At 39.1% G+C, this 22,310-nt stretch overlaps 1 protein-coding gene across 1 annotated transcript in view; it reads right to left on the reverse strand.

The window, feature by feature from the left end:
* The window catches only part of IQCJ (IQ motif containing J), a 180,759-nt gene extending 169,529 nt beyond the window's left edge, over positions 1–11,230 (reverse strand). Inside the window, exon 1 of the mRNA XM_025375254.1 lies at positions 11,040–11,230. Coding sequence (XP_025231039.1) covers positions 11,040–11,048 — 9 coding nt within the window. The 5' untranslated portion in view covers positions 11,049–11,230. The remainder of the gene's footprint in view (positions 1–11,039) is intronic.
* Between the last annotated feature and the right edge of the window lie 11,080 nt (positions 11,231–22,310).

The raw sequence follows: 22,310 nt of genomic DNA on the forward strand, positions 1-22,310 counted from the left end.
CTCGGCTTATTAGACCATTAATTCAGACGCCTTCTTTCCAGCAGGAATTACTCTGTCAGCGGGGCTGGTGTCATCAAGAGTAATTTCTGCTGAAAAGTTTCCAATCTTCACGTTTCTACTGTGAAGCCTAGTGTGGTGCAGAAGGGATCAGGCAGGGTTACTTCCAACCATAGAGAAAATTGATGTGACGATAACCACAGTGGAAGGGTTTATACGCCCTTGATTGTTTTATTCTCACCCCTTAAAAAAGGTATGTGGGTGGAATTAATGGGCTCCAGGAAAGTGTGCTTGTAGTAACTTTTCCTCCGAGTTATTTCTACATTTTCCGTTACATTCCACCAAAAGCAAATTGTACTCTACTGATCATGATTACCAAGCTCCTGAATACAATTAATTAACACACTGACTTAATAATATATTGTGTTTGGATTATAAAAACAAAAGTAGCAGTTGGTGTCAGCAAGAAGTCCTCTTTATTTCTGGTATAGTAATACAGGCTATTGTAAAGGTATTCAACTTTTGCAATAAATAAATAGAAGTCATGTTTACCTAAATAGTCATTAGTTACATGCTTGTACTAATAATGAGGGTAAAATTGGTAAATATAACTGGGAGACAATTAGACATCAAAACCCTTTAAAATGCATTTACTCTTTGACCTAAAAATTCCACTTTTAGGAATTTATTTTTTATAAAGAAATAAAGACTTGTGCAATAATTTTTCAAGAATTTTTCTTGCAGGAAGAAAACAACCTAAGCATTCAAGATCCAAAGATTAAATTAGGGAATGTCTACCCAATCAAATACTACACAACCATTGAAAATGAAATCATAGGAAAAAAAAATGTATTGACATGGAAAGATGCACATGATATATTCCCAGATTTTGAGAGGTCATAAACTGTATGTTCAGTGCTTTAGAGTTTTCATTAAAACATATTTATTTTTTTAGTTTCAATGGCTGTATACCAAAATGATTATGAAATGCTTCTTCTTAAGGATTTTTATTCCATCTTGATTCTGTATTTTTTTTCAGTAAGTATAAACTGTGTAATAAAGCAAAATAATTTTTAAAAATTCAAATGAGAAATTAGTAAAATACTTTTAAGCTAAATAGCTAGTAAATAGACCTTTCATTGTTTATTATCTAGACTCTGAACTCTGGCTTCTCAGATTTCAGCCAAAATCTGATTTTTAAAGTTGTAATTTAGGAGGTTGAAGACCAACTCCCCAGGGTAAGAAGATCATCAGGTTGTCCTTTTAGGGGAGGTGACTGCTCCCTCCTCGTCTTACTGATGACCATAAACTAGAAAGGTAGTGAACTCTGTTTTAAACTGGGGGTATTCTCTTCAGTCAGAAATGTCCAAGCCCTTACAATGACATGCAGGGAAGTTTAAAGTAGCTTTCCTGCCCATGCTTAGTTGGTTCTTTGTGTTTCCCGGGAAGGATCCTTCCAAAGAAAAGAAGCCAATTGGCACCCACTCTGGGATGCAGCTCCTGGCTGTCACCTCCAAGGAGACAAAAGTTCTGGCTTCTATCAGAACCCTGCCTGCCATGCTTACCTGGACCCTGATTTAGTTATCATATTATTAATAATTATTATTGCCTTGGGTGTTTATTGACCTTCTGCTGTGTACCATGCACTTTGCCAGGCACTTTTCACACATTATTTCATTTAAAATCTTAACAGCAGCCATGGAAGGTTAAAGCTATCATTAACCTCATTTTATAGATGAAGAAACAGTTTGCCCAAGATTATATGGCTAGTAAGGATGAGAGGCAAAATGAGAAACTAGATCTACCTGGATTTTATTAGAGATTCCTTAACCAATTAAATTTGGATGTTTATAATTCACTTTGGGGAGAAAGTTCAATTTGCCATTCCTGGGTCTTTCTAGACCAGAGTTAAAAGTAATTCCAAGAAATTACTAAACCATTTCACATTTCACAACCAGAGGAGTGATTCTGCTGTATAGCCACACCCTTGAGTGCTGGTGGCAAAAAAAAAAAAAAGGCCAAGACACAGCCAAGGGTCCTTCTGTGTTCAGCTCCATGCTGACTTGCTTGTCGCTTAACTTTTCTAAACCTCAGATCCTTATAGAGAAAATGAGCTTTATTCTTGTCCTAAATACCTTGTTTGTGAGTATCAAATAAGACAATGTGTGTGTAGGCACTTTTGAAAGTACAAAGAGCAGGAATCTTGATTACTCCTCACGCAAATCACTTCCGCCCTCAAAACTCAAAAGCAATGTAACTTTTATATAGCATTTTGCAAAAGACTGAGTGAGGGGTTTTAGAAATACAGAGAAACCTTAATGTAAAAAAGTCCCCTGTGTAATGTTTCCCCATGTTTAGCGTTAATAAGTCCTGAGGAAAAGTCATTGACTCAATGCTCCCTACCCCCATCTAATGCTTTTGATTTAATGTTTCCTCTCTAAGTGCATGAATTTTTGAAATACAGGAAATTTTGCCACAGGACTTAAGAGTCCCCTGTGACTTGATGTTAGGGTATCTCCGTAGTCATTTTGGTCTGTGCTCCCTGGGAGCAAATTAGAGCTTTGGCCGTGAGTTGATACGCATTCTGTTTTTAACTAAAGATGATAGTTGGCTCCATTACTCAAAAATATTATACCAAGGCTTAGGATTACATTTGCAAGGACTAATTTTTTTAAAAAACTAATATATGGCAGTAGAGGGAACAAAGGAATTTTTTATTGACCATTTTTTAAAACAACTTTAAGTTGTAAAAGCAATATATGCCCATGTTTTAAAATTCAAAGAGGGTACATAAAGTGAAATGGAAAAGTACTCACTCCACATACATTCCACTTCTGATTGGTAAACACTAGTTTCTCATACATGCTTTGAGAATTTTTCTATGATTATACAAGCAAATAGATGTAAATACATAACTATTTTTTAACACAGTATCATTTATGCTATAGACTGCCCCCAAAATGCTTTTTTCCTAAAAGTATGTTTGTGTAGTTTTTAATATTCTCCTGTATTGCTCAAACAGTTTTAAGCTCTCTCCTCTGCAGTATTCCATTGCATGGATATAACAAATTATTTCAATATTTTTCCCTGGGTGAATACTTAGTTGTTTATAGATTTTAAATAACACAAACAATGCTGCAACGAAAACTTCACCACATGTCTTTGCTCAGTTATGTGAGTTCATCTGTAGAAAAATTCTTAGAAGTAAAACTGATAGGTCCGAAGGGAGGTACTAATCAAGTGTTGATAGATTTTTTTAAATGCAAATTACCATCTAAAGCTGGTTGTCCTAATTTGCTTTTCACCCACCCTTGCTATTGAGAGCCCTGCCTTTGCCAACAATGGGTATAGATGATACAACAATCTATTAAACTAAGATGGATACTATTAATTTTCAGTGGACACTGGATTAAAACAAGTATTTTTTTAGGTCTTAGATAACAAGAAACTGGAAATCCTTGCCCCTAGAGGTACTGTGAATCTCCAGGCCTTGAGCTCTGAGAAGAAATCACATTGAAGTGAAATAAATCTCAAAAGAGGGGCTTAACACTCATGGAGTGTTTATTGTGTGCCAGGCACTGTTCTAAGTACTTAATATACCTTAAGTATCCTGTAATTCCCAACAACCCTATTACAAAGGTACTTCAGTCATTTCCTTTTTACAGACAAAAAAAATGAAGGCACAGGGAACTCAATTCCCCAAGGTAACTCGGCTGATAAATGATAATGCTCAGATTTGAGCCTAGAAGTTTGGGTCCAGGGTCAGGTGCTTTTAATCACTTACACACTCTGTCTCTGTGCTCCTAACGATATGCTAAACACATTTATTGAATACCTACCCTGTGCCAGGACTGACACAGGCACCGTCTTATCCTCATAGCAATACTAAGTAGTAGTATTCCTGTTCCAGAGATATTAAAGTGGCTTTCCAAAGTGACAGCAAGGGGATGTGTACCGGGACATGTCTGATTCCAAAGCCTGTATTTATTCCACTACAACATGCTTCTTTACAGGAACTAGTTGTCATATTCATTTTACAGATAAGAAAATCAATACTTCAGAATGAGACATATAAGGGGCTATAAATGGGGTCATCCTTGCTAACAAAGAGAGCCTACCAGGGAGCTCCATCACATCTCGTTCTTCCTTCATCAGACTGTCATACAGTTGGAATATTCATGTATATTTAATTACATATACATGGTCATAGAGTAGCATATAGTGGCAATTTGCTGTCTCCCATAAAGTATGAGCTCAAATTGTCCAATGTGGACTAAAATTGAAGGCAGAATTAAAGTCTCCCAATTCCAAGTATCAACAAAGCCCATTTTAAAAAAGTGATATAGTTAGGTGAGGATGAGCAGATGGACTCCCACACTGCAGAGACATACATCACTAGAATATGGTAGCAACATATTTTTAAGCTCAGTGAGAAACTCATTATCTGTCCATCAAAAAAATAGGTTTGGTGCTGGTTCCTGAATTTACAACTGTGTTTCCTTACAGTATATAGGAAAGTTTGAGAGCCCAGGAAAGGTAAGAAGAACAGTCCAAGGATGGAGAGCTTCAGAGGAGAGCCTTCTGGGTGGGCAAACCCCACCAGCCAATCACTGCTTCTGCTCACACCCTCCATGCCCAGCTCAATGTCTAAGAGCTCAGGCCCTGGGTCCAAATCCACTCTGCTACTTGACCACTGTGTTACCTTTAACAGGTTATCAAGCCTCTCCAGCAGTTTTCCTCATCTGTGAGATAGGCAGTAACCAACAGTGTCTGCCTCATTGATCTGCCATGAAGATTAAATATCATCCGTATAGATCGCTTCCCTGAAGTTTGGAGTTGGAGCACGGAATTACAAATGTCCACATACGCAGACCCCTCCCTTTTATGTTTCAGTGTCTTATTCATTTTTTTAATGAAATCAGGAAAACATACTGTCCTATATCTAAGTCTGAAACAGAAAAGGGAATTTATACTCATTGGCTTATGATAGCTCCATGCTCTGGAGGTCAGAGTATGCAAATCTTGTATTTCTATGTCTGGCAGCCCTAGTTACGAATGAGGCATTAGATCTCTGTTATCACTGTCACAAAACAAACAACATGTTACCAGCTTATCTTTTGATTGTCGCAGCTTGTTAGGCACAAGTCAGTGTAGGCGGTTATTCAGTCAGATTTGGAGGTTAATTTGATTGTCTCTTAAAAAATTTTTTTTGTACACCATGGATGCTAACATAATATTACTACAAGGGGTTTCCTGCACTCTACAGTAAAACAAGTCAGCCTGGAAGAATATGCAAATGTGACTGTTATGTTGTTCAGTTTTCAGGGCAATTAAATATTTGCTTTGAGCTTCTCATATTGCATTGCAAATTCCTATAAAACTTATTATTCATTTCTGCACCTAAAGCTTATTTAGCATCAAGTCTTTGCCATTATTTCCGTTTTATTGAAAATTGAGTTTTTAATTATGTGTCACAATCATATATAATGTGAATCTTTACTTGCAAAGTCTTTTTTCTGTTCATGTTAAATCAATTACCTTTGCCCCTTTGTTAGTTGGGCAGTGGGAGGCAGCAGTTCCAGATTTCCTCTATGAGAAGATGTCTGCAACTCATGATAACAGTGTTGGCTCTTCTATCTACCCCAGGAACAAAGACCTTTAATTAGATGGGCCAGTCTTGTCAGCCTCTGCTGGGCAGGATCAGGTCTATATGAAGCCAATACAACTTCTTAAAAAAATAAAATATAATAATAATTAGTTACTCAAACTGGCTGTTAGAAATTGTGTGGATCCCAAAAAGGTGTTTTTACAGTTGAATTTAGAAAAAAGAACCTAAATGTTGTTAGAATGGTTGGTGTCTGTAAACATAGCTTTTGTCTTTGATGCCTTAATCTTTTGTTTAAAGGATTATTGTGAAAATCTCTAAATGACAGTAAATTAAAAATCAGGCAAAATTTGAGGAGCTGAACAAGCAGTGCCTGAGATGAAGGAAAAATGAAAAATTTGTGTAATATTCATTTGGGGAAATAAATGAGATGGTTAATCTGCAGACACCTCTTAGACTCTTGTCATCTTTCCTCAACAAGATCCTTCTGTCCATTTCTGGTTCCCATATACAAGCCTCCCATCACTCAATTCAAGTGTTCAAGTCCCATTTGAGTACTATCTTCCCCTCACATCTTCTTTTAATAAGCCTTAAAATTCTATTTTTCCTTCATATTTTTTCATGTCTTTTTTTATTTTTTACATTCCTAACTCAAGACCTCATTTCTTCTCACCTGGAATAGCAACACAGCCTTCTTACTGGTCTCCCTGGCTCTGATTGCTCTCCATTCAGTGGAGCCTCCACATCACAGCCTCATTCACCTTCATGCAAGCCTAATTTGATCATGTTACTTCTCTGATCAGATCCCTTCAAAAGAAAAGTTAAACTCCATGACCACAGTTCTTTGGTCAGCTCCAATTTACTTTTCCAGGTATATCTCCCATTAGTTTCCATATATTCTCCAAATATATGGAATTCTATATTCTATATTTAAAAATTCTATTCTATTCTATAAAATTCTATTCTATAAAATACCTATTCTATATTTAAAATACTTAAAATATTTAAAAATAAACAATTCTAATGTTCCTTAGATACAGCACTGAAATTGCTTCAGCCCTGAATCCAGATTGTCCATACAGTCAGATCATACAGGGTCTTTACATGCCATAGAAAGAACCTTGGAATTCATTCTTTAGGCTACAGGGAACCAATGAAGAGTATTATGCATTGGAATTATAAATCAGAGTTGTATTTCACATAGATGATGCTGTGGCAGTGGAGAGACTGAATTGGATGGGAGCAGAGACTAGTAGGAGGATGTACTGAGCAGTTCTTGGATTTTCCTGAGAGATAAGACTGTAAGAGTACATTTGGAGGGACTATGATGAGATCAATTCTAAGTGTGTTGAATGTGAGGTTCTGGGGACTAGGGTGAGACAGGCAAGGTGCCTGAGGGTGCAAAACTTAAGGAGACACTTACTCTGAGGTGCCCACTCAGCACTTGAATGACCCAAAGCATACGTACTTCCTTAAATTCTTCACCCTAGGCACCTAGCTTGCCTTACCGCTAAGTTCCTATGATACATTTTGTAGAGATATCACCTTGACAGCCACGGAGGCACACTGCCCAGCTCTCCCTTCAAGAAAGAACTTGCTATTCAGCTGTAAGAAGTGCAGTTAGCTGACAACATCCAGCTACAGGACCTTCAGGATCTTCCTTGACTTTTAAGCCACAGTCATGCTCTTTCAGAGAACCCCTAGCCAGCGATTGAGCATAGCAGGGGTACTAGGCCTGGTCATTTCTGCCCACTGTGAGACTCCTTTAATGGGCACTCTTCCCTCCAGAGGTTGCCATTGGGTTGGGTGAGATTTTGTGAGATCTGCATTGTGTGGTCAGAAGGCTCTCCCTGCCCAATTTTGCTTCCTTCCCCATTTGTCTTTACTCTCAAATAAACCACTTGCACTACTAATTCTGTCTCAGAATCTCTTCCCAGAGAACCTAAATGACACAGCCAGTGAACAACTAGTTATACCAGTCTGGACCTGGAACTAGAGATGAAATAAGCTGAAGTGATTTTTTTGTGTGTGTGTAGCTAGAAGGTTGGGCTCTAGAATCTGGGTTCAAATCCCACTCCTCCATTTCTGACCTTATACAAACTTAGACAAGTTACATAAACTTCTCAGTACCTCAGTTTCTTCACCAGTAGAATGTGGATATTAATAGTAAATGAGGACTATATAAGATAATGCATTTAAAGTATTTAGTGTAGTGCCTGGCCCATAGCTGGCCCATAGTAAATGCTCAATAAATAGAAATTAAAATTATTATGTAGACTTTGAAATTTTGTTTACAGAGGTTGTTTGGTATAACAAAATAGGATAAATGTTTACTTAATCAAATTATTTTCCACAGACTATAATAAGGTTAGTGAATACTAATTTTGAAAAATGTAAAGCCCAACTCTATAATTTTTTTAATTTTATTTCCTCTTACTTCTAATATAGCTCCTCTCTCCACACACTGTCATTGCCTTCTCGTCTCCTGCCATGATTTACTTCTCCTTTCTGTTCCATCTACCCCAAATTCTCCTATTCCTCTCCTTTATATCAATTTTTGCTAATAACCTCCTCCCCTGCTTGGTTGAGAACTCATCTTCCCCAGAGAATTTTTCTTGATCAGCATGCCCTCCCCACTCTAACTGTGATTGTTCTTCTCTATTGGCAAATGCTCCCAATAATTTTGTCCTTTTGAAACTAAGTGGTACAAAAAACAAACAAACAAAAAAAAGCCAATGCAATTCTCAAACCATATTGAAGGTGTCATGCCTCCATAAATAACAGTTAATAATGAAATAGTAGGAATGGTATCTTTAAACAGGAGCTTCCCTACTTGACACCTCCTTTTGTCCCAAAGCTAGAAGCCAGCTTGGCGATGTGATGCTTAATAAATGCTTACTAAAAGGAAGAATGTTTTCAGCTTTGGATGCGTGGTCAGCCTACAAATTATATTTGTATGTCTTCATTCTATATATGAGCCTTAAAAATAAAATGTTTGTTAGGACAGTCTCAGTCACATAATGGGGAAACTATTGTATGGGGGAAGTGTTTTACAATCATTTTAGGTATTTGGGGGTAATATAAATTTGTTTCATAAAATAAAGGCCTGGTCTACAATATGTCTAAAGCCAGTAGGAGGTCATACTTAGAGACAGATGGCAAATGCAGCATTCTTTCCTTTCACTTTTTAGTACATATGATATTCACTACAAAATGGCACAGAGTGTTTTCCTGTTACCACACAGTACTACATAAGCTTTGAAAAACAAAACCTCTTTTTACACCTATGAAACTTTAAACAAAATAACTGACTTCAAAAGTAAAGTGAGAGTATTTTGTAATGTGATTGAAGGCAAGGAATATTTTTACATAACTTACTATTTCTATATACGTATTTATGCATATTGCAATACACATGAAAAAAGGTACTGCTAAATCTTCAGCCATCCTATTCATTCAATTTAAAATCTTCATTAAGATATTTACATTCAAGGCAAGATTCCTACACTGAATAGGACACAATCTTAGGTTCATTTATAACACTGGAAATGAATAGGACCTAAAATAGGAATCAGTTACACACAGAACAATCTATGAGTATAACATCAATAGCCCACACAGATTTTTAATGGCTCCTAATATAATATGCTGTTTCAAGGAGCCATTTCTACCCACTGAAATGCATTTTTACTGTACTATTATACTTTAATTATAAATTGAACATGGTTGATAAAATCAGCATTTAGAGTTCTGTAAATTTTTAAAAATATACATAATCCTCTATAAGTACACAGCTCTATATGTGATAAAATATTAGATCTCGGATGCTAAAAAGTAAAAGCAGCTTTCACACTGACTTTAATAATATTCAATTTTATTGTTACAACTTAGTAAATTATTTTACTAAAGTTTACAATTGTCCACAATGCGAAGTAAATCAAAAGCAATTGCTGCTTTTATAATCATTATCATGAAGCAAAAATAATAGCCAATATAAAATAATTAACCTATTTACTACCTCATCTTAAATATATTAAGAAACTACAAGATGGCATTAATACTATCCTAATCTGCTCCACTTAAGTTAATATTTAAGATGCTTCCATTTTCAAGTATCACTACTCACTGAACATTTAGAAAACCTACTTGTGAAAATCTATTTAATTTCTTAGAAAACTACTAGTTCAAAGAAAACCTACTTAGTGCATGCTATTTGACTTGCTACCTCATTTTCTCATCTTTACAACAATTAGTTAATATTGATCTCAAAAAGCAAGAGCATAATGCAAAGTGAAAGAATTATGATAATCTGAAGGCAAGAAAACAAGTTTCTATTACAAAAGTAAGCAATACTCAAGATCAGTTGTTTTTAAGCAAATAGCACATTATAGTCATAATTAGCTCACCATCAGTTAGAAATATACATACACATTTTTCAGAATAAGTCTTTTAAATATAGTGTTGCAAGTATCTTTCTAGCTTAAGAGTTTGAAATAGCAATTAAGTACGAACCTTAAATCATTCATCTTTACAACTAGAAGAGCAAGTCCCAAGGATGTAAATCTCACCCAATGAGACAAGGGATGCTGACTATATTATTAATTGCTAAGTAATCTCTTAATTTTAGAATCTAGCACCCAACACTAGCAAATAAATAATATGATTTATGAGCCTGCACTCTCACGCTGCTTCACTCGAGTTCAATAAACACATGCAGATCCTAAATGTACAGTGTGAATGTGATTCCTACAAGACAGAAAACATAGCAGGATTTGGCTATAGCAAATCTACCCCATCTACTTATTATTCAAGCACTAGTATTTAGAATACCTAAAATGCCTGCTGAACACTGCGGATCAACGTTCCCCTGGGGTTACTCCAAAGCAGAACCACATCTTTTCCCCTCAGTGCTTACTGAGTTTTAAGAAGGCAGGTAACATGGGGTAGAAATTCTCATGCAGCAGCAATACAACTCTTCTCTCCCAGTTTTCAAAAATCAACACCTCCTCCCCATACACATGCACACACACACACACACAAGAAAGGAGGGCTTTTTAAATAAGTGTTTAAAACATACCATTTGCATGGGTTTGAAAATTTTATTTTTCTTCTACTTGCTGTTGTTAAGATGTTTACAGATCTGATTAGAAAATCTGGATGTTCATATAAAGTGTTGCTTTCAATGAGATTCCTTTAGTGAAATCTGTCTGCACAGACACATGAATACATAAATAATACATATTTGTGCACACATGCCTACATTAACAAGGACACATGCACACACACCTAGACCAACAATTAAGCCCACACTGTTCTATAAGCTCTTTTTGACATTTTTTGCATGCATTTTAATTCAAATGACAGATTTTTAAAAAATAATAAGCAGCTGCATATAACGCACATCAAAGTGGCACGTTTAGAAAAGCAAATACATTACCAGACGCATTTTGAAGTTTCTGGAACACCCGCAGGTGAAAGGAGACTGGATCGGATGCTGGCACACTGTATTCCTCAGAATTACAGAGCTCAATGTGACTGTGGGGGAATGTGAGGCGAGTGTGAGGCTGGAAACCTTTGAGTTGAGCTCACTCTAGGCATCAGAAAGCCTCAAAGAGGGGAAAGAAAAAGGCAGCCCACAGACAGCCAGATGAGAAACTTCTGGCACCTCTCCAGCTCAGGAATGAATTCTCTGTAATTTGGAGACGTATAGTGATGGAAACGAAGAGAAACTTGGATTTACGGGTGAATTTGCTCAGCCATGCAGAAATAGGCAGGTAACAGCCTCTCAGCTCATTTTAAAACAGTCATTCAGAAACAAGACTGAATCAAAAAATTAAGAGGCATCCTGCTTTTGAAAAAATGGAAAGGCTACTCCAGCCAGCTTCCCTAGATACCTTTACAAACTTCAAATGGATCATTCCATCAGCTATTTGTTGCACATTTTATTAATCCCAGTGCAGAGGTAAACTGGAAAATCTAATTCCTTTTACGTAGAAAACTAGATTTATTGCTTCTTTTTATAATGCACTTTAGACATATAAATACATAGATTTACTTCCAGAGTTCTCGTTTCTCGTGTAAAGCCACTACTGTTTGGTCCAGATAAAATGCTAAAAGGCTTGTTCACAGCTTTTCAAGGAAGTAGAGAAAAAATGTTTAATACTCAGAAGCTGAGCTGAGTACTGATATTTAAATGTACAGTTTGAAGCAAAGACAGTATAAAGGAAGAGCCCAGAGCCGTTAAGTGGCAGCTAAGAGGTACAATTATATACAAGCATTGAGGAGGCAGGTGGCTTAAGTCTATAAATTTATACATAATTAAGGATAGGAAGAAAAGAGATTTGGCAAATTAAGTGCTTAGAGACAATAGCTATGATTTTGTTTAGGTTTACAAATAGGCTAATAATTTCTGAGGAGCACACGTGGACGTCACCTTGTCTGAAGAACTCCTAAACCTCACAAATAGAGAGCGAGGTCGAAGGCATTGCACACTGGCAATCTATATTCAAATGTAATGAGGAGGACGATATTACCATGAAGAATTGTCATACTACATTGTGCCTGTGTGGCTTAACTATTCATCCAACCTTGCAAATGGCCATTTGCCTGGACTCAATAGCAAACGTGCTATTGATGGGAAGGAGTAGGTGGGAGGCTGATTTTATTTGTTTTACCAGGGACACTCCTTTGGGAGGTTCGGGGATAAAATGCCTGGGCTGAGCATGGGAGTCATTTTGTTCAAGGCCACACTCGGCAATAGTAAATTTGAAGTGGAGTTAATGATGACCAATTAAGCTATTTATTATTTTAACTCTCGAGGTCAAGGGCAGAACAGTATTTATGTTTATTGATAAAGAGTCAATGGTCAGACTGCTGCAGAAGGCCAGACTCACCTTTAAGCAAACTCGATTAACACGTATTGACCAAGGCACCGCCAGTCCCCCTCACATTCCAGTGCTCAGGCCTGTCTGCTCAGATTCTGTTCTTATCTCTCCACTGCCATTTGCTTCATCCGTTGGTTCAACAAATATCCACTGAATTACACATCAGATGCTGTGGAGAACACAATGACCCTTAAGATGAGAACTCCCTCAAGGGTTTACCATTGTCAAATAGTACCACAAGGCACTCAGCAGGGGATGGACACATCAGAATTACTTACAAAACTTGTGCTCACTGCCATCTCTTGCACTGTGGATTACACTTGGTAGCATGAGGCAAGCAGAGTTTACACGTGTTTTGAAACTCTCTCCAGGAGATTCTGATGAAGTCCGCCCTCTCACCCATAAAAACAGCTGCCATTCAAGACCGCTGTTACAGAGCCTGGGAGTCATTCAAGGAGGAAGGCATCCCATCCACCACTACCTCCAGACTCAAGCAACACAGATGCTGGAGCTGACCTGCACTTTTGTGCTCTTGTGGATCCCTCTACCGCAGGAAGGTCTGGACTTCCTCAGTTCACCCATAGCCTGAGTGCACAAGGCTGAAAATGGATTTGGAAGCCAAAGCTGAAGGCAAAAAAAAAACCCAAATCTTTTGGTTCATTCGTATAACCTCTCTGGGCCTCTGTTTTGTTTTGTTTGATTTTAATCTGTAGAATGAGAAGGCAGGGCAGGCTTTGAGTCTATGTATCCTCTGCCATAATATAAGAGGGAGCTAGTTCTGTGGCATCCTGGCTCTATGCAAGGGCACGCCTGAGACAAGAACTCAGAATTTCTGACGTAAAGGCACCCAGGCAGTAAGTCAAATCTGGTCCCTTCTGCCTAAGGAGTGAGAGTCCCAGCATTCTTCTACCCTTCTTCATGGGAGGACCACTGAGGAATTCGCATGAGAAAGCACATTATCTGCCAATTCCCTTCATCCTTTGCTTCAGCGTCTGCCTCAGCTCCAGACCCGAAGGACCTCCTAGTGAGTGGCAGATCCTGTTGTCTTCAAGCAAGGGGCCACATGCTACCAGAAGCCAGGTTACTGCCCAGCTCAACTGCAACAGATCCTCTTCAAATGAGTGTAAGAACCTGAGGAGGGGGTTCGGTGCTCACAAGAATAGCACCCCCCACCACCGGCTCTATTCCTAAATCTCTGGTGGTGGTAGAGTGTCCCATGTCTCTCCTCAGAAACATAAGAGAAGAATATGGCCACAGCACCCTCCACAGCTGATCTGCCTGCCCCCTGCCCAAACCGTCAGCACCAACTGATCTACGTCCTGCAAGCCCACCCATAGTAAAAGTAAGAAAAGCTCAGAATAGCTCAGAGCACGGGGCTCACTCTGCTTCCCCCACGCCACCTGACTGCCCTGCACTCAGCACCACCTTCACTCACTCAAGAAGAGTCTCACCTTCACAGGTACTGTCTTAGTCTATTTTGTGCTGGTATAACAAAACACCTGAGACTGGATAATTTATAATGAACAGACATTTATGAGCTCATGGTTCAAAGGCTCAGAAGTCCAAGATAAAGCGGCAGACAACTGGTGAGGGTCTTCTTTCTGATCATAACATGGTGGAAGGATGAAGAGCAAGAGACAGTGAGAGAGAAATAACTGAACTCACTCTTTTATGACCGTACTCTGGTGATAACAGCATTAATCCATTCATGAGGGCAGAGCCTTCACGGGCTAATCATCTCGTGCTAGGCCCCACCTTCCAATGCTGTTGCATTGGGGATTAGGTTTCCAACACATGCTTTTCGGGGAACACATTCAAACCACAGTATTTCACCCCTAGTCCCCCAAATTTATGTTCCTCTCACAGTGAAAAATATATTCATCCCATCCCAAACGCCCCAAAGTCTTAACTCATTTCAGCACCAGTCTCATCTAAAGTCCAGAGACTCATCTAAATCAAAAACAGGTGAGACTCAAGGCACAACACATCATGAGGCAAATTATTTCCAGCCATGAGCCTATGAAATCAAACAAGTTCTCTACTTCCAAACTACAATGGTGGGACAAGCAGAGGATAGATATTTCCATTCCCATTTTATGAAGACAAAGCTCATCTGACCAAATAAATGTAATGCAAACCATTTAGTAACTTTACTAAAAAAAAAAAAAAAAATGTGTTTTTCAATCTCCTCTAGTTCTCCATTAAGAACAAGCAGAAAATCTTGACTTTGAAACACTAAGAGATAAATGTTCAAAGGTGATAGCACCATCAAAATTATTAGAGACAGATAGGTCCAAGTTGAAAGACAGCATTCTCTATTTAGTAGACATGTGTCTTTGGGTAAACCATTTAAATTCTCTCATACTGTTTCATGTTCTGGAAAAGAAAAAAAAAAAAACCCTATCTTATGAAGTTCCTTTGAGAGTTAAAAGTCTGAGAAGTACTTGGCACATCATAAGTCGCTAAAGAAATAGTAACTCCTAATAACCAAAAGTTCTAATTACCTTTGATATACCCAATAGCCTGAGAGCTCTATGAGGGCAAGGACTATGTCTTAGCCTCCTTCATATCTCATCCTTCATATCCAGAACATCAAGGGCCTCCACATCCATTCCAAAAATGTTTACTGCCTACCTACTTTCACTAACACATTCTGAGTCCTGTGCCAGAGATATGGCAGCAAACAAACAGGTGTAGCTCCTGTCCTCGGGTGGTTCACAGCCTATTGAAGAGATCAGTGTTAAGTAGTGCCATAAATGACCAAAAATCATAAATGAATTAACTAATTAGTTAATAATAATCTTCTTAGTTTTTTATTGAAAACAACCTAGACAATGTCAAGGGCACAAATGGAAGAAAATTTGTGACTGCTTCAGATAACTACCTTTAAATCTGGGGGACTGATGGTCCCACATTAAGTGGCAGGTCTCTCCCAGGAGCTGTCTCCTGACACCTCTCAGGCTAGCCCAGGCAGCCCTTTGATCTGTTCTCATAGTCCCTTATCCCACCAGCAAAACATTCTGGTTCCTGGCATCACTGTTTTACATCCAAGCTGTCTGAAATGCAATAACATTTTTTAAAGAGTAACAAGGATTTTAATTAAAGTTCCAGGGATCCAGCCAAGGATATTTTTCTAAAAGAAAAGCAATATCTGTTTTTGGAGACAGGACATTTCATAACAGAGATCTCATATACTGTGATGAATAACAAATAGTGACATGGGCTGTATCCCCACAGAAGCGTGTGTGCACGTGTGTGTATGTGTACTTGTGTGTGTGTTTAAACTTATCCTGCTTAATGAGGACAGAGACAGGGAGACAAATGCACTCTAGTTATTTAAAGCATTCAGATGTTTAAGGCAGACAGTTAATGGAACACCATCAGGGCCTTTCTCTTAAGAGTAGGGGATCCCTTTTTGTTCTCTCTGATGATTCCCTTTGATTTAAAAGGCTTTGGCTACAAGATCCCCAGCAAACAGCGTTAGATAAGAATTCAGCTTCTGCAAGTGCTGGTCAGCAGATGTCTACCACACACCTACATCCAGGGAGGGACCACAGGGGATACTGTAATTCCATGCCACTTGCACCTGGGGGTAAATAGATTTAAAATTAAATGAAACCCAGAATATCATAGCTGGCAGTTTGGCAAGATTGTTCCACCTATGGGTTTTGTTTTTTGTAAACTCATACTTGCTGCTTGGCAAATTGTTGATAATCCCTGTTCATCGAACCAGTCAGGGGCAATACGAAGTAAACTCCAAAGGCACCCAGTTTCTTCCATTAACCTGAAAAGCCTACACTCATGTCAGCATGGGCAGAAGTACGCTCTTGTCCATTTCAGGCTCATCTGGGAGTCCCTTGATACTGTGAGCAGAGGTATTAGAGGGAATTCTGTTAGAAACTGGCAGGCCACGTCAGGCAGAAGGGTTGGAAACTTGGATGTTTCTGGCGTCCACCCATCCCAAGAGGCTTTGGCACTGCCTTGGGGCCACCAATTACAGATGTTTTCCAGGCACAGATGGCTGAGGGGCAGACCACCATGGATCTGCTGAGAAGCCTCAGCCAAGGTGCTGGCCGTGGACTTGGAACAGGAAGCTAGATGGGGGTAGTGAATCCTATTTCCCTGACATTATGGATGTTAATTCTCTGGATCCAAAGGACAGAGGATAAAAAGGTGATTTTATGAGAGGGTGATAGCGCCATGTTAGACAGACATCTCAACCCTAAACACTTATTTATCTAAGGGAAAATTATCTGATTCCCCTTCCCCCCAGAAAACCATGAACAAGTAGGCTAAACTGTTACCAGCCTATCTTTTTACATCAATTTTAGCTGGTGGTAACAGATACAAAATCACAAGAAAATATAGTACGTACACATACATATGTATCATCCTATACATATGGCTATACCTTTATATTTAAGCCTCAAAAGGCAAGCCAGTGGACATAAATGAGAGCAATGTGCAAACACCACCCACAGAAACCCAAGGTATGGGAAGTGAGTTACTAGGAGCCAATTACCAACTCAGAATCAAAAAGTAACATATGTGGGTCACTGATTCTCAAATTGTACAGAGCACTGGAGGCCTCCACAGCAGGCACAATTGACCTTCATGACAAGGGAAATGGGTCCATGTGCCACTGGTGTAGGGGATAAGCACTGGTCAGAAGGATTCAGCTGTTTTTCCATCACCTGCCACTGTGACCAGAGCCTTAAGTCTCCCATTGCTACAGAGGGACCAGTGTTGGAGGAAGTAGTGCTCTGCCTACTTTACAGTGTTGTTGTGTAAAAACCACATTATGTGTGCCAATTTGCATACCAAGTGAAAAGCAGTATACAGATGTATTGTATCCATACTGCCCAACCTCAGCCCAAGGCGTCAGAGCATCACCAATAAATCACTACTGTTTTATCAGCACAATGACCTAGCAAAAAGGAAAGTGCCTATAAGAACCCCAAGAGGGACTCTGTGTATGGAGGATTAAGCCACATGAAAAAGAAAGCAAAAACATCAAACATCCCCCATGCCTGACAATACAGCCCAGTCAGGGGTAGTGCACTTCAATTAAGTGCTAGGCTTACAGAGAGCCTTGTAGATTGACTATCAAAGTTCTCTGCTCAACTGAACTGAAACCTTACAAAGCGGCTACCACTAAGACTCACCAAGGAATTCCTCATATAAACAGTAGTCGATGTCAATTAACCTTTGTGAACATGAAAAATAAATGGAAAGGTTGAGGAATTAACAAGGAGACAAACACAGATGCCAGGCACAAGCATGATGTTACTGTAAATGCTACAATCACATGGTGGTTAATTTTAGTACATTATGAATGGCTCTCATGATAAAAGACATTTTCTAAAAATGGAAGTGAATTAAAAATAAGGACTGAGTCAAATTCATATCTTCCCCTATAGCACTCTGTTTGTCCCACATCTGCAGTGAGAGTGCAAATATTTATTAATACCATAGTGGTGCCTTCTCAATGTTTGAAGAATCAGTAAATATACTGCATTCAGCTGTGTATCATTCAACTTCTTTAATTGAAGATCCAAGCAAAATTAATGACATTCATAAGTTATGAAAATATCTTCCCCCTAAGGGGGAAAAAGATTCATGGAGTATAGAATGGACTGACAACATCACTGAGTCCAATATTAGCCTTAGGGCAATCATGGAGCCTCCCACCACTCCCTGTTAGCCTAGCGCCGTTCTCTTCACATCCCCACCTCCATCCTGCAAAAGCTGCAGCCTCACAGGTATGTGCGTGGACAATCCAGAAGACAAGTCTACCACTCTTCACACCACCATCCAATGCCCACAAACACCTTCACTGCACACCCTGTGGGCCGAATATGCGGACACTAGTTATGTACTCACACCCTCAGGATTTTGGATCCAGGCCATAGGAGAGAGGTCTTCACAGATCTTGGAAACAACCCGAGAGTCACTTACATAGGGACTTCTGGAGTCTGAGTTATGGGACCATGTACTAAAAAGGGGGCCAAAGACTCCAAGTGGGTATGTCCTCTTGGTTCCTTGAATCCTTCATACCATAAGGAAGGGCACTGACCAGAGAAAGCCACAAGCCAGGCCCTCTAAGATACAGAGTCAGAGCAGGGCAGGGACCCTGGTTGCCTGGGTCTAAGGAGGTACTTACTGAACTCAACACCCTTCCAGGGGAACTCTTTCCCTGCTGTGATTCTCTTAATGGTAAAACTAGAAGAGCAAATAATCTATATCCATGGTTCTATTTATCCATTAGCTTTTTTGTTAAAACCTTGATTTCTGCCACCCTCAGATTATAATCTGTGTCTTTTCCATGTAGCAAAACTATTTTCACTAAGAGCATCTAACTTTCTTCATATCAAATTTATTTGCCCCAGTTTAATTTGAGAAGCAAGTTTTGTTTTTTGCTTTTAACTGCTAATAGCATTCTCCATCTAGACCTTATCTAGCCTTGCTCTTTACATATGCACCCTTGATCCTAACCCTATTAGGCTCGTGCAAAAGTAATTGTCATTATTTTTAATGGCAAAGACCACAATTACTTTTGCACCAACCTCGTGGTCTTTGCCATAAAAAGTAATGGCAATTACTTTTGCATTAACCTAGCATTTCCTCTGCACCTACTTTTCTTTTCCTTCCTCCTACATCCATTCTTTGCACGAGGGATTCTTTCAACTTTACACAAAAATGTTCATCTATTTCCATAGTTAGCAGCTCTCAAACTAGGGAAACCAATTTTTTTAAACACTTCTCTATAAAGTATTTCTGGCCAGTCATGGTGGCTCACGCCTGTAATCCCAGCACTTTGGTAGTCCAAGGCGGGCGGATCACGAGGTCAGGAGATCAAGACCATCCTGGCTAACATGGTGAAATCCTGTCTCTTCTAAAAGTACAAAAAAATTAGCCAGGCATGGTGGCGGGCACCTGTAGTCCCAGCTACTCGGGAGGCTGAGGCAGGAGAATGGCATGAACCCAGGAGACAGAGCTTGCAGTGAGCCGAGATTGTGCCACTGCACTCCAGCCTGGGTGACAGAGCAAGACTCTGTCTCAAAAAAATAAAATAAAATAAAATAAAAGTATTTCTACATTAACCCCACTAAGACCTAATCACTCCAGATAATACACAATAATGCTAAGGCTGGGGTTCTATCTTTGTACAAGCAAAATGGGGGAGAACACAGAGATGGTAAAGGGGATTCCTCTTATTTGCCAAACCCACTGACTAGTATTATGTATTCCTAGAGTCATGTTGCACACACTTTTGATGTGCACAGGAATCATCTGGGATCCTGTTAAAATACATATTGCAATACCGTAGGTCTGGGTGGGCCTGAGAACGAGCATTTCCAATAAGCTCTCAGGTGATGTTGATGTTATAGATCAGTGGGTCAGACTTCAAATTCCAAGTGCCTAGAGAACAATATTACAAATTTTTCAGAGTATGAGTTTGGATTTAGTAGTAGAGAGTGTCGTGATTGATCAGTAATGCCTGTCATGAGCACTGGAAGAGTGAATGCCAACATCAATCAAATTATTCAGTGATTCACTGATTTATTCAACACACACCTATTGATCAACAATGTGTCACACAGTGTACACAGAGTAGAGGCAGAAAAAGTCACTATCTTTGCAGAGTCTACATTATAGTAGGTAGAGGGACAACTGAAAAGCAAACAAGATAATTTTTTGCAGTGGTAGGTGTTATGAAGGTGACGTACGCAATAAACAGGTGATGCACAGAGAATAACTGGAGAAAGCCACTTCCAATCTTCCAACCAAGGGGTCAGGGAAAGCCATTCCACTGAGGTCATGGCTGGACTGAGGCCTGAAGAATAGAAACATCCCAGACATAATGTCCATTAAGGGGACAGCCTTTCACCAGGAAGAACAGAGAAAAGCAACAGCCCAGACTCAGAAAGGGGATCACAGCGCTGCATATTTGCCATTCTCTGATAGTTAAAAAAAAAAAAAAAAAAAAAAAAAAAGCACAGACTTTAGATTCAGGCAAATGTATGTTCTAATGCCAACTGTCTTACCATGGACAAGCTATTTAACCCATTCTTTACTTTTTATTCTTAATATTCTTTATTTCTTGCTACCTTGTCAGAACTTTGCTAGATGCCAGCGATACAATAGTAAAAAAGATAGATGTGATCCTGCTCTCAAGAAGTTTCCATTCCAGCCCTGGAAATCTCTTTCCTTATCTATAAAATGGGTACAATAATATTGAGTTTGTAGAGTCATCAAATGAAGTAACATTTTGAAAAATTTAATGTATAACACTTGGTAAGTGGCCAGTAATTATTAGAATCTCTTTTCCTTATATATTTAGAAATATGTTAGCAAAGCTCATATGTCTTCTGTGTATTGAAGATTTGTCTTTTGTAACCATTTTATATTTCTCCTTAGATTACAATGTCTTGAAATTAGGAAACATAATCCTTTACAGCTGCTTGTCACCTTGGAGAGCGCTTCACTCATGCAATTGTTCAACAAATATTTAACGAAGTGCCAAATACACACATAGGTCAGTTGTTTGGTGATTGTGTTATATATATATTTTTAAAACTGGAGCAAGCTAAGAGGAAGAGGGAATGATGAGGAAGGGAGAAATGTTATTATACCTAAGGGTGGCCACAGGAGGTCTCACTGATAAGGTCACATTCAGGCTGAAGACTGAGAGTTGAGGGTGCAGCCCATGTGAGTTTCTGAGGAGGGATTTTTCAGGCAGAGGCAACAGCAAGTGCAGAAGTCCTGACTGTCTAGTGTGTTTGGGGAACAGCAAGAAGGCCCATGTGGCAAATTCCTTCATTTTTTGAAAGAAGAAACTGAGGCCTGCAGAAATATCTTTGGCAGACCCAAGTGTATCAATTAAGTTAAACTTAGCTGCTGTAATAGAATTAACAATGACTCAAACTTAAGAGAACTACATGTCTTGTTGAGGTAAATCATTATGCCAGTGCCCCAGGGCACCACGGGACTCTCCTCCAAGCAGTGATTCAAGGACCCAGGCTCCTTCTATATTATGTGTGCCATCTTCAACATGTGTCTCCCAGGCTCACATGGTCAATCTCTTGTGTCTGATAGGGAGAGATTATGGAGGATCACATATAGGAGGTTTGTAATAGGGCCAGACTGGTGGATTGTGGGGCACATCACTTCTGCTCACACTGTTGTCCATAATTTAGTCACGTGGCCACCCCCTGCCATAATGGAGCCTGGGAAATGCAGTCCAGCCGAAAGATGAGAAAAAGGGATTTGGTAAGCAGCTAGCCAGTCTTTACCAGGCCTGCCCTCTTCCTGCTAGCCCTGTGTTTTCTTGCTTTGCAACACACATGTGCATCACAACAAAACTGCCTATAATGTGGCCTCTATGTTAATGATAATTGGCACTAGTAACAGTGACAAAATGAGACCAGAAATAGAGAATCCCTAATTATTTGCTGCCAGTCAAAACAATTCCATTGGTCAGGAAGTTTAATGTTACCAAAACGGGAGTCATGGTGAAAGAGAGATGATGAAATGAAGGTATTTATGCAGACTCAAACAGGAGACAGTGTGATGAGAGGGGAAGCGTGCAGAGACAGAAAATCATATCACAGCCCCTGCTTCACCTGCCTCCATAGGTTCACAAGGTCTGCTGCAACTCAATAACCAGTTGCTCTCTGAATTTCCTCATCTCAGCTTCTTACATTAGCAAGATTGTTATGAGACTCATATGGAGATTACATATGCAAAAATAAAATTGAGGCATCATAGTTGTTACAAAATTCAATTATAAATAATGGAAAGAAAATATCAGTGTCAGGGAG

This window comes from Theropithecus gelada, chromosome 2 (assembly GCF_003255815.1).
Source record: "Theropithecus gelada isolate Dixy chromosome 2, Tgel_1.0, whole genome shotgun sequence".
Classification (NCBI taxonomy): Eukaryota; Metazoa; Chordata; class Mammalia; order Primates; family Cercopithecidae; genus Theropithecus; species Theropithecus gelada.